The 11,208-nt window shown below is 56.2% G+C and overlaps 1 protein-coding gene across 5 annotated transcripts in view; it reads right to left on the bottom strand.

Annotated features, from left to right (window-relative positions):
- Nucleotides 1-5,860: 5,860 nt before the first annotated feature.
- The window catches only part of HIVEP3 (HIVEP zinc finger 3), a 508,675-nt gene continuing 503,327 nt past the window's right edge, over nt 5,861-11,208 (bottom strand). For all 5 annotated transcript variants that reach the window (XM_037827530.1, XM_037827529.1, XM_037827532.1 and 2 more), the window contains one exon: nt 5,861-10,581. In XM_037827530.1, the coding sequence (XP_037683458.1) occupies nt 9,820-10,581 (762 nt within the window). In that variant the 3' untranslated portion in view covers nt 5,861-9,819. The remainder of the gene's footprint in view (nt 10,582-11,208) is intronic.

Raw genomic sequence — 11,208 nt, 5'->3', positions numbered from 1 at the left:
ATCTCCTCAGGCAGGGGACCCGGCCTCACCCCCTTTCTGCTAGGTGGTCCCCAACTCCATCCTACATGCAGGCACAAGGAAGTTGAGGGCAGGATGCACCAGCCCCCTGCCTCACAGATGGGGAGACTGAGTCTGGATAGTGGAGTGCCTGGGACTGAAAAGGGGACTCCTAACCTCCAGCCCTGCTCTGGCTTTTCTGGCTCCTGGTTTGCTATGTGACTTCAGGCAAGTACCCTGCTCTTGCTGGGCCTCAGTTTCTGTCCCACCCCCAGAGGCTGCAGCATCCTAGGAAGGGCTGCCCTGGAGTTTCCAGGTGGGGAGTCCTGGGAGGAGGCGGGGCAGCCTGGCAGCGGGCACCATGTGGGCAGGCGGGTGAAGGTGAGGCTGGGCCAGGTTCAGAAGCAGGTTTTCCCAGGCTGCCTCTGAGTAATCCTGTGTCTATATTTATCTCCTTTCTTGGGTGAGCAAACAGAGCCTGATGCCAGCCGGGTTCGCCACCCCCCTTGCCGGCACGTTTCTCTCACCTGCCAGGTGGCCCTGGAGAGTACCACAGTCTTGGCCCCAGTTTCACTTGAACCACATAGGACAGACAAGGATGCTCGAACCCAGTGGCTTCCATGACTAATCTAATTGTCGGTGGTGGCTGGGGAATCTCCAAACCTGGTAGCTGTACACGTTGGCAGCTGTGACAACAGCCTGGGGAATGTTGGTGCACTGGGGGCCTGCGAAAGACCTACCCTGCCTTTTATTCTTCCACTGACACTTTGGTCTAAATGGCAACCCCTTTCAGGGTCTGAAATTCACAGAAGTGCAAGTCTACTTGGTGCAATAGTTTAGTGTTACAGGCATCTTGACCTTGGGCAAATAACCTCTTTGTTGACTCAGTTTTCCTGCCTGCAAAATGGGGCATTGGAAGTGTAATGGGGAGAAATGTGATGAAGGTGATAGATGGCAATGGCCTGCTGGGAGGGATCCCAACTACAGTGATGCTGGGCGCACACAAGATCCACAAGGGGACATATAGGGACATGGCTCTCACATGCATGCACATGCTTACAGGCACCCCTAATTCTGAGAGGTGCATGCAGTGCTAGATGCAAGATGTATTAGATAGGTTGCAACTGAGACCTGGGGGAGAGCCCAAAAGGGGTTGGGACCAGATACTAACTTTGCAGATGCCTTTCCCAGAGGTGGAGGGGGCAGGACAGGTGGCCAGTCAGGCTACACGGGTGATGGAGACAGAAGGGCCTTGTCAAGAGATGACTTAGCCTGGACCAGGCCCAGGATCCATGGGCGCTGACCCTAGCCTGGGTCCCTGCTGCTGGCCAGGCCCCTGCCCTGACTCTGGCCTCTACCCTGGCTGTGCCACCTCCCTGACCTTGGAGAGCCCTGGGCTTGGTGCACGTGCGCCGTGGCCCTGCCTGCTCCCAGGCTGGATTAGGCAGAGTCCGAGGACGTGCTGGGCGGGCAGGCCCAGGGGCGGGGTGGGTGCTGGCTCTGGGGCTGCCCTGTGCCGGCTTGGGACTGGGCCACAGCAAAGCCTTGTATGGCTCTGGCAGGGTAGCCCGGTCGGCGGCACCCATTGGATGAGCTGGCACTCCCAGCCGGGGCTGCCCGGGCTCCATGCCACGGTAACCAGAGCTGCCGGGAGCTGGTGGATTAGCATGTCGGCCTGCCCGCCTGCCTGCCCACCACCAGAGCTGCTCTTTTCCTTTCCTAAAAAGGCAGAGCCAGGTGGCTGGGGAGGAGAGACGGGCAGTTGAACTCAGGGCTTGGTTAGAGGGGCAGTGGGCGGGGTGGTGCAGGTGGCTCCACTGCAGATTCGGGAATCCTAGCCCTGGCCGTATGCCAGGCTCTTCCCGGCTCTGGACATCGGTTTTCTCATCTGTAGAAGGGGCGGTTGGCAGCTGGGTCTCCCTGAGGTGGTTGAGGTCTGGGTGGGATTGGGGGATGTCTCTGCTGGAGCTCCCCCTTGACTCAGGTTCCAGGGATGCTCAGTAGCAAAGAGGCCCAGATTCTCTTTCCATAGGAAGCTAACCATTTCCCAAATGTGGGGACCTGGTTTCAAATCTCGGCCCTGCCACTTACCACTTTGTGACCTTGGGTAAGTGTCAGTACCTCACTGAGCTGCAGTCTTCTTCCTCTCTAAAAGGAGATGAAGTGAGAAGTCCCCTCTCTCTAAAAGGTGAGAAGTCCCCTCCTTCCAGGGTCTCACGAGCGAATGCCCGTGACAAGCCCCATGCAGTGTCCCAGGCTGCACCCCTTCAGCTGCCCTCTGTCCTCCCCCCAACTCTTCCTCCTTCCTGCTTTTCTCTCCTTCCCAAGTTCCTCTCTGCTCCCTGACTGGCCTGGTCTTCGGAAGTCATCCTGCCTGCAGTGGCCTGTCCCTGGGAATCTCCAGGTCAGAGTATGGTCTCCAGGTTCTGAGCCCAGTGTGGACCCAGTCTTAGGAGTGAGGGCAGAACCCATCTTCTGCAGATGCAGACACCCTTGGATTGGAACCCAGATGGCTTGGTTGAGGCCTCAGCTGTGGTGGACACGGGCCAAAGCCCTCCTGCGGCTCTGGGTCAGACGTAGCTGGGGTCAGTGGCCCTGCCACTCACCCACGGTGTGATCTTGGGCTCTACCCTTCATCTATAAATAGGGGGTGTGCAGCTCTGTCCCTTCCCACTCCAAAAGGGAAAGTGCCTCATGAACTCTAGAGAGCAGCCAGAGGGGCCTTTTGGCCAGCAATGGCATGACTGACCAGTGGACCTTGGGTCCCATGGCCTGAGGCAGGGGTGACGGCTCCTTCCAAGTTCATGTGCACTTTGCAGGCTCTCAAGGGCTGGCACCAGCTCTGGTGTCTGCTGGTCGGTCCTGCTGCCTGCAGCCTACGGCACGGGGACTCAATGCCACTACCAGATGGCCCTGCCAAGAAGCCAGTTGGCTGCTGGAGAGAGGCCTAGCCCAGGCCTGCCCTGCCCCACCTGGTCCCTGGGGAAGAAGCTGAGCAGTCCCAGAGCAGGGAAGGGAGGGACTTGGAGGGTTCCCTGAGTCAGACGAGCACTCTGGTCTGCTTGAATGAGCGGTGTGCCTTCGGCTGCTAAGGACTCCTTTGGGCCTCTGTCCTCTCCCACTGGGCTACTGCAAGGACTTCAGCTAGGGTTTGTAAGATGCTGGACACGGGGCCTGGCAATACTATTGCACTTCTTCTCGGGCTCTTTGGGGCTCCGGCATGTGCCCTTTCCCACCGACCCAGGCTAAAACCTGGGCTCTCCGCAAAGACTTGCGCCCCAGGCAGCTCCCCTGGGGGCTCCGCATCCATCTATGTCCCATGATTCTGATGGCAGACGGCATTTTGCTCCCCAGAACTTCTTCCAGTCCATTATTTTTTTCTCCTCCAGTAGAAAGAGAGTATCTTTGAGGCCTACGCCGCAGGCCCTGTGCCCCTCTCCTTCCCCATGGCAGACAACTGTGCATCTCCTGGGCACTTCCAGTTCTGAGAAGTCCTGGCCTTGTGTGGTTGTCATTAGGGCTGTTTACAAATATTCCAGTTCTCTTCCATTAGTCAAGGCCATGTGGCTTGCTTTGGGCAATGCAATCTGAATGAAAGGGACGTGGTTGTTTACAGGTAGAAACATGTAAATGCTGGTGCAAGGGCCCACAGTACTTTCCTTTTCTATGCCTCTGTGGTCATGGTGGCATGGGGAGGGAGATCAGCCTGGGTCTCCGAGTGACGAGAATGGGTAGAAGTCCCCAATGACCCCCACTGGACGTGTAGCGAGAGTAAGAAATACACCTTTGTTGCATTTAGCCATTGAGTTTCTGGGGTTGCTTGTTTCTGCAGCATAACAGAACAGATACACCCTGGCTCATGACCCAGGTCTCCGCAAGCCTGCGGTTATCGGGGATGACCGCTGTGGCCACTGTACAGCCCACTCAGTACCCGGGGCCCTCGGTTCCCAGCCTCTTCAGCTCTGGTCGCGTTCTCTTCCACTGCACCCCAGCCACCCATGGTGGTTGGCACCATCTTCATCTGGAACTGTGTCACCTCTGGAATAAGGAGCTAAGAAGAACGGTCTTTTCTTCCCCGCTTTCATGCAACCCACCCAGGCACGTCACTGCTTCTTTCTCTGCATCAGCCACCCCTCTTTGCTTCCTCCCCAGCCTGTGGATTCGGCAGCCCAGAATCCACCCCTCCACTTGCCAATACCCTCAGCTCCTGTACCCCAATGTCCTTTTGACCCACAGCCTGGCAAAAGCACCTCCCTGGATGAATCTAACTGGCCACCTTCTCCACGCCCACCGCCTGGCTGCCGAGGGCTGCTGGAGAAAACCGTGCAGTTGTGCAGATGCACGGCAGCTGGCCCCCGGGGCCGTGCAGGCCGCCGTCCTTGTTCCCTGGTCAGCTCTGTCTCCTGCTGCCCACAGGGCTCATTCCAGCCTCCTCAAGTCCCTGCAGCCCCCTCATGCTGCAACTTCATCCTCCTGTCTCAGCAGGTGGCCTCCTTCTCTATTTGTCCAACCGGAAGGCCGTCAACCATCTGCCACCACACGGACACACCGGCTTCATCTGCACCTCTCCCCTTCCCCTTCTCTCGGGGCAAAACGGGAGGGATCTGCGTCTCCTCTCGACCAAGCCAGGCTTGATTCTCACTTCCCTTCCTCCATTTCCGGGCTCTACTCCATGATTATTTTCCTCCACCTCTCTCTCTCTGCTGGCTCCTGCCCATCAGCCCATCAAACCCCTCCAGCCTTCCTTTCCCGGACCCCATGCCCCTCTCCAGCGACTGCCCTGGTCCTCCTTGCCCTCCACCGGCCAGGACCCTAGGAAGGTACCCGCATCCGCCATGCCCACTGCCCTCTTCTCCTCACTCATCCACCACCACCATCTGCTTCTGCCGCTGCTCAGCACTCAGCAGCGTCTCCGTGTACCGGACACTGTGCTACGCCAGCTTCTCCCGGAATCAGCAACTGATCACCCACTTGGATGCTAAACCCGGCAGGCTTTCCCCGATTCTTACCTCTCAATATCTGGGCAGCATTTGACCATGACGGCCCCTCCTGGCTGTCCATCGACCTCTGTCTGCTCCTTCTCACAGCTTTCCTGCCCTCCTCCCGGCCCTTAGGAGTTTTCCAGGAAAGAGCTCCTGGATGACTCAGACTCCCTCTGGACTAGAGCTTTTCTTCTCTTCCGCCCCAGAAGCAATTATGGCCACTGTGATTGAGTAATTAATTACATCTTTATTTGTTTAATGACTGCCTCTCCTGTTAGAATGTAAGCTCTTCAAAGGCGAGACTTGTCTCTTGCTCACAGCTGTAGCTCAACAACTGGCCCATCGCTGGTGCTTAATAAATCATTGCTGAATACAAAAGACAGGGGCCTTTTATGCAAAAAGGTCTGTCTCTTTCACCCTTGTATCCCCAGCACCAAGGCCTGCTCATCACTCAAGCTCAGAAATGATTTGTTGTGGGCTTACAGTGTTCCAGGCTCCATTAGCCACTCTGCCTATACCACCTCACAACAGCCCTTATGGATATACAGATTATTACTCTCTACTTTACTGATTTGGGAATGGAGGCACAGAGAGGTTGGGTAACTTGCCCAAGGTCACACAGCCAGTAAATGTCCATGGCAGGATGTGAATCCAGGTCTCATCCCAAAACACATCGCAGAGTATCTGGTGCTTCCTTGCTAGGCCTGGAAGGGAGGGGCCACAGCATCCCGGGCTGTGTGACTGTGGCCTGATCACTTGCCCTCTCTGGGTCTGGTTCCTCCATAGTAAAATGAGGACTTGGGACGTCAGGTGTCCCTCCAGCTCTGACATTCTGCAACCCTCAAGAAAAACCATGAGCCAGGCAAGCAGGGCTATGTTGGGATTTTAAAATTTATTCCAATGTGCTGTTTTTTTTAAAAAATATCCTCAGGCTGAACACTCAGCCAGAGCTGTAATAAAGGCAATTATTATACTTGTAAAAACTTCTCATTCACAGTACAGATGTAATTTACAACAAAAGTCACACACATCAATACTGAGCATTTTTTTCCTTTTGTACGTCATACTCTGTGCTTTAGACCTGCATGGATTTTTGTTGATTATTATTAATTTTTTTTGCACTGATATATATCTTACCGACATTGCAAGATGCAAGTGTAGAAACTGGAGTTTAAATAAAATTACAGGCAAAACTACCCCATCCCAGTGTGGTTGCTGTACATATCTACAATACGGTTTTGGAATGTATTGCCATTTAAGAACATAGAAACTTTCCACAGACAATTTCACATACAGAATACATACACCTTTTAGAAAAAAAAGGCAAATATTTATCTTACAGAGAGTGCGTATCTTACATTTGCCTATATATTCTTTTCTTTTTCTTTTCTTTTTTTACACTAGAGTTAGTAAAGTGATTGTAAGTGCCGAAGCGGTTTTCTAATGGAAAGCAGACTGGGTTCACGACACAGAAGCAGGATTTGTGGAACAGGCCTTCAGAAACTTCCTCCCCACAGGTCAATAATGCAGAATAGCTCCAGGGATGGCTGCTCAGCCAGGACTTTTGCTTTAGGGAGGATCTCCCTGGAGAAAGGACTAGAGAGAAATCCAGTGCAGATATATTGCTTGTTCCTCTTCGAGAAGAATGGGGTGAGAGTGGAGCAGCGGCTAGAGGGATCTGGAAGCTAATTCTTTCAGACTTTTTCTGACAGAGGGAGGCAGAGGGACTTCCGGGTCTGGAAGTTGAAGATTTATGGAGACAAGCAGCTTGCTACTGTCAGATTCCTGGAGGAACTTTGTGGTTGTACCCAGAGTGGAAGCCGTGGGGTGGGTGGACAGGAAGGGGCAGTGGGGGGTGGGAAGGGTGCCTTCGGGAGGGGGGTAAGGAACAGGATATGAACCCTGGATAACCCCGAGTTTGCCAGTGGTTAGGGGTATCCAGGATGGTAGGCCCGGGGATGGGGTAGGGTGGGCAAGTAGCTTGGAATCCCCAACAGAAGGCGAGTTGGTAACTTCAGCAAGTTATTCCTCCTCTGCTACCAGCACCCAAGGACCAGAGCTAGCCTCTACCAAGGAATGGCCATTCTGCATCCTTGCACATTTTCAGCAGAGCACGTTAACAGGTATCCATGCCAACAAATTAGCACTGCTTTCTCCATTGCCTCCCTTGGCAGGGGCAATGCTGTCACAGACAAGATGGAAACATGGAAACAGTTGGGAGCAGGGCATGGGGGTCCAGGGCAGGTGGAGGGGTGAGAGCCTTTTTCCAAATTACGAAGTTGTGAGCTTGGGCTGGGGGTTCTGTGCTCAGCGGAGTGGGAATAGGGTCTGGCAGGGGGTGGTTAGAGCTGTGCCCAGTGACACACATCCCATACTGGTGGCATTGATTCCATCCCCCTGGGGCAGCAGCCTGTGGGCCAGATTCTGTCCCCATCATTCAGAAATGGGTCTCCAATGACTTCTGGTCTAGTTACCTTCCCTCTGCCTGTGCCCGATGTGCCTGAGCTACTGGTGGGGAGCCTCCCCTGCTGGCCACCCTGTCCCCTACCAGGTTCCCTGGGGCAGGATACCTTTGGTGGGTGGGCTGTCTGAGTATAGGGGTACTGAAGCCCAGGAGGGCTGGGGGCACAGGGGAGGAGGGGCATGGTCACCCCAAAAGTCAGGGTGCTAGCCCAGCAGAGCCCCTCATCTGCTGGGCTGGGACTGGAAGGACTTGCCCAGAAAAGTTTCAAAGCTGGGCTGAAGCAATGCCCCTTTATCTAGCGCCCAGCCCTCAGCCCTTGAAGTCTTGAGCAGCCCCACAGCTTAGGGCTGAAAGGCGGGGGGCAGGGGGTGAGGAAAGCCCAGGCCTGTGCTGGACCAGGACCCAGGTTCCTTTCTGCTTCCTCCCAGGCCCAAACGGTGTCCATAGGGTCAAAGCCAGTTGGCTGGCCTTCTCCCATGATGAGTGAGAGAGTCCAGGAATTCTGGAACATGGAGGACTCCCAATTTTCTGGCTCCAGGGAGGCCCTTCCCATTGTCCCCTTCTTGTCTTAGCTCTGAGCCAGGTCAGAGGAGAAGGAACAAGGTGGTCTGGCTGAAAGCTGGCCCTGTAGCTGGTCTGACCATCAGAAAGGGCCAAGCAGGGACAGGGCCTGAATGGGAGGGGGATGAAGAAATCACGGTCAAGCCCGGAGGGTGCACGGAAGCGTCTCAACCCTCCTCCTCCTGTGCCCATCTCAGCAACTTGAATATAAGGCTGGCCTGCGGGCCAAGGGCCGGGTGAGGAGCACCCTGCTCTGTAAGTGGGAGAGCGCCCTGCCTGGAAGGCCACAGATGTTGCCCCTCGCTGCGCCGCCTCCCCCTTCCCCTTGCAGAAATGAAAGAAAATCATTTCTGGAAGGTTGGAAGAAAACTCCTCTCTTCTAGGGTGGGGCAAAAATGTTGGAGTTCAGGTTCCATCTTTTCAACTTGGGATTTTAATTTTTGGTCATGTTATTTTTCTGACAAAGCAGCTTTTTTGTCACCCCAGGAAATGCAGTGCAGCTTCTTGAAGCTGGAGATGGGGAGGAGGAAGGAGGCACTGGCTTGCATGGATTGCTTTGGAGAAGAATTTAAATGACTTAGGACAATTCAAAAATACTGTGGGTAAAGAGAGGGTGGGGAAAGTATCAGACACTGTCGTCTCTAGATTCCTTATGCATCTTTAAAAGCGGTTTTGCCAACAAACAGGTCCAGACAGTTTCCCGCGTCACAGTTTTGGGTATTTCCTCCGGGCTGGTGGAGGACCAATGGTGGGGGGTGGGGGGCTGGGAGGGAACACCCCCTGCTACAAGGGTCCAGAGCTGTGCCCAAGCACTGGAAAAGCCCAACCACGAAGAAAATAGGGCCCCCTGCACCCCAGGGACCAAATGTGAAGCAAAACCCAAGCCGCGGCCTCAGAGCGGAGGGGCTGGGCCCTGTCACATCCGCCCTCTGGGGGGGTGTGAGGACAGGGAGGGCAGGCTGGGGGTGGGACCAGGAGAGCAGGGCCTAGGTCAGGTGCTCAGGAGCCAGGAGGTGGTTGGTCAGGGGCTCCTTTCCCAGCCCAGGGGGTAGGGGTGGGGGTGCAGAGGGGAGGTGCTGGGGGGTGTCCATGGGTCAACTGTCAGGTGGGCCAGGACTCAGACCCCCTGGCAGCCCTGGGGGATCCAGCTCCTACCTTACCTTCCACCTGTCCCTATTTTTTGTTATTCAAACCTGGGAAAAATGACCTATTTTCCTTTTCTTGGAAAAAAAAGTGCAAATGATGAAAAGGTGAGTTTTCTGGGCCTCACGGCCTGTGTTTGTGTCCCTCTGCCTTGGGCCACTAGTTGGGGTGGGATAAAGAGGCAATAAATAGGAACCATAAACATCTGTACATAGGAGCATTTGTGTTTACACTTAATTATATATTTTTAAAAGTTTCTTGTAATTTTCTCCCCCTCAGTGCAACCCCTCTCCCTCAGCAAATGGCCTCCTCTTGCCAAGACTTGGGGTGGAGGGTGGCTGCTGACGTCAGTTGCAGAGGGTGAGGTTCCACCTAAACCCCTTCCCCCAAAAAGCACAAAATATTCACAGCCTCAAACTCCTCGTGGGTTATTTTTTTTTTTTATGTGTGTGTGTGTGTTGTTTTGTTTCTTTTCAAGCAACGAAAGGTATAGAAAAGGCACAGGTAACTGCATACATGGAAAGATAACAGACGGGGGTCTGAGCAGAAGCTGCTTGGACAGATGGACAGATGGGAAAGGGAGCCCGTGAGAGCAAGATGATTCGAGGAAGTCGGCTGGAAACGTCTGTTGCCCCACACCGGGAGCCAGAAGCTGAAGCGGTCGGAGAAAGGCTAAGTGCTTGGGGTGCCCCTGTCCTCGGGCTGGTCTGGAGGTGCCCCCGGCCCTGTACTTCCTGAGGGCTTGGGGGAGCCCTGGCCGGTTCTGGGCTCCCCAGAAAGGTTCCTCCTCCGGGCTGGGAAGCGGGGAGAGGCCTCGGCCAGGCAGCCCACGGAGCTGCTGCGGTCCAGTGGCGGGGCCGGGGAGGCCCTGGGGCTGGCGAAAGCGCGCGGTGACTCCGCGCTCCAGGGCTGCTGGGCCCGGCGGCCCTGTGGAGGGGGCCAGGGCAAGGCCTCGGGCGGGGTGCAGGGGCTGTCCGTGGGCGTGGGCTCCCAGTCGGGAGGTCGGCCCCGGCCCCCGCTCGTCCTCTCCCTCTCCTTGGGGTAGTCCCTGCCCGCCAGCTCCGAGGAGAGTGTGAACTTGGAGACCTTAGCCACGGGGGACACGGAGGCGGACGAGCTCTCGGTGGGACTCCAGCGGCCTCGCTCCTGGGCCTCCCGGGCCCCTGTCAGGTCGCTGCCACCCCCTGAGAAGCCACTGACCCAGGCTCCGGGGGCCCCCGGCCGGGCCTGCACCATCTGGATCCCGCCGATGGGAATCAAAGGGCACGGGGGGCGGGTCAAGCCCTGGGAGTGCAGGGGCAGGTGGCTGAAGATGTTCTCCTCTGTCCGGGCTGGGCCGTGGCCATGGAGGTCATGGGCGGTGGGGCAGGGCCGGGAGCAGAAAGGATGAGCAGGGCCAGGTGAGCAGGATGGACTTCGGGGCTCGGCCTTCTGCTGGGGACAGAAAACAAGGCAAGGGAAGGCGAGGGTTACACACTGGGCACGTGGAGAAGCTGAGGCCCGCCGAGGGGTGGGCGTGTGCCCGAGATCCCAGGGCAAGGCAGGCAGTGCGGGGCCAGACTCCCTGCCCACGGTGCCGCCCGCCCCTGGCTGCTCTGAGAGGAGCAGGCCACCCCAAGCCCTATGGCGACCCTGGGCACACTCGGGCCACACGTCTGTCTCTGGGGGGTGCCCTGGGGCGGTGGTGCCCTGTCACGGGCCATCCATGAGCCCGGTCCTCTATCTCGGCTCTGCTGCCTCTCTGGTTCCTAACTGTCTGGATGTAGGCCCCCTTGAGGCCCTTGTTCCCCTCTCAGAACCAGGAATTTTAATGTTAACCCCCAAATTAAAAATCAAGGAGAGATTCCTTGATCGGTGCTTCTCAAGGGCTAGGATCTGAGTGATGGTGTTGGAGCCACTGGTGGTGAACGAGGGTGTTGGGTCATGAGGATGTGGGGACAGGAAGGGCGCTGGAGGGAAGAGGCAGGCTGACGCTGCTGGGGGTGGCGATACTGGCGGTGACGGGTGGTGGTGGAGCAGTGGTGGCGCTGGCCTGGCGACCATGCTAATGAACTGACAACG

This window comes from Choloepus didactylus, chromosome 2 (genome assembly GCF_015220235.1).
Source record: "Choloepus didactylus isolate mChoDid1 chromosome 2, mChoDid1.pri, whole genome shotgun sequence".
Lineage (NCBI taxonomy): Eukaryota > Metazoa > Chordata > Mammalia > Pilosa > Megalonychidae > Choloepus > Choloepus didactylus.
Note: the sequence above shows the minus strand (reverse complement) of the source record. Positions and strands in the feature narration are given on the sequence as shown.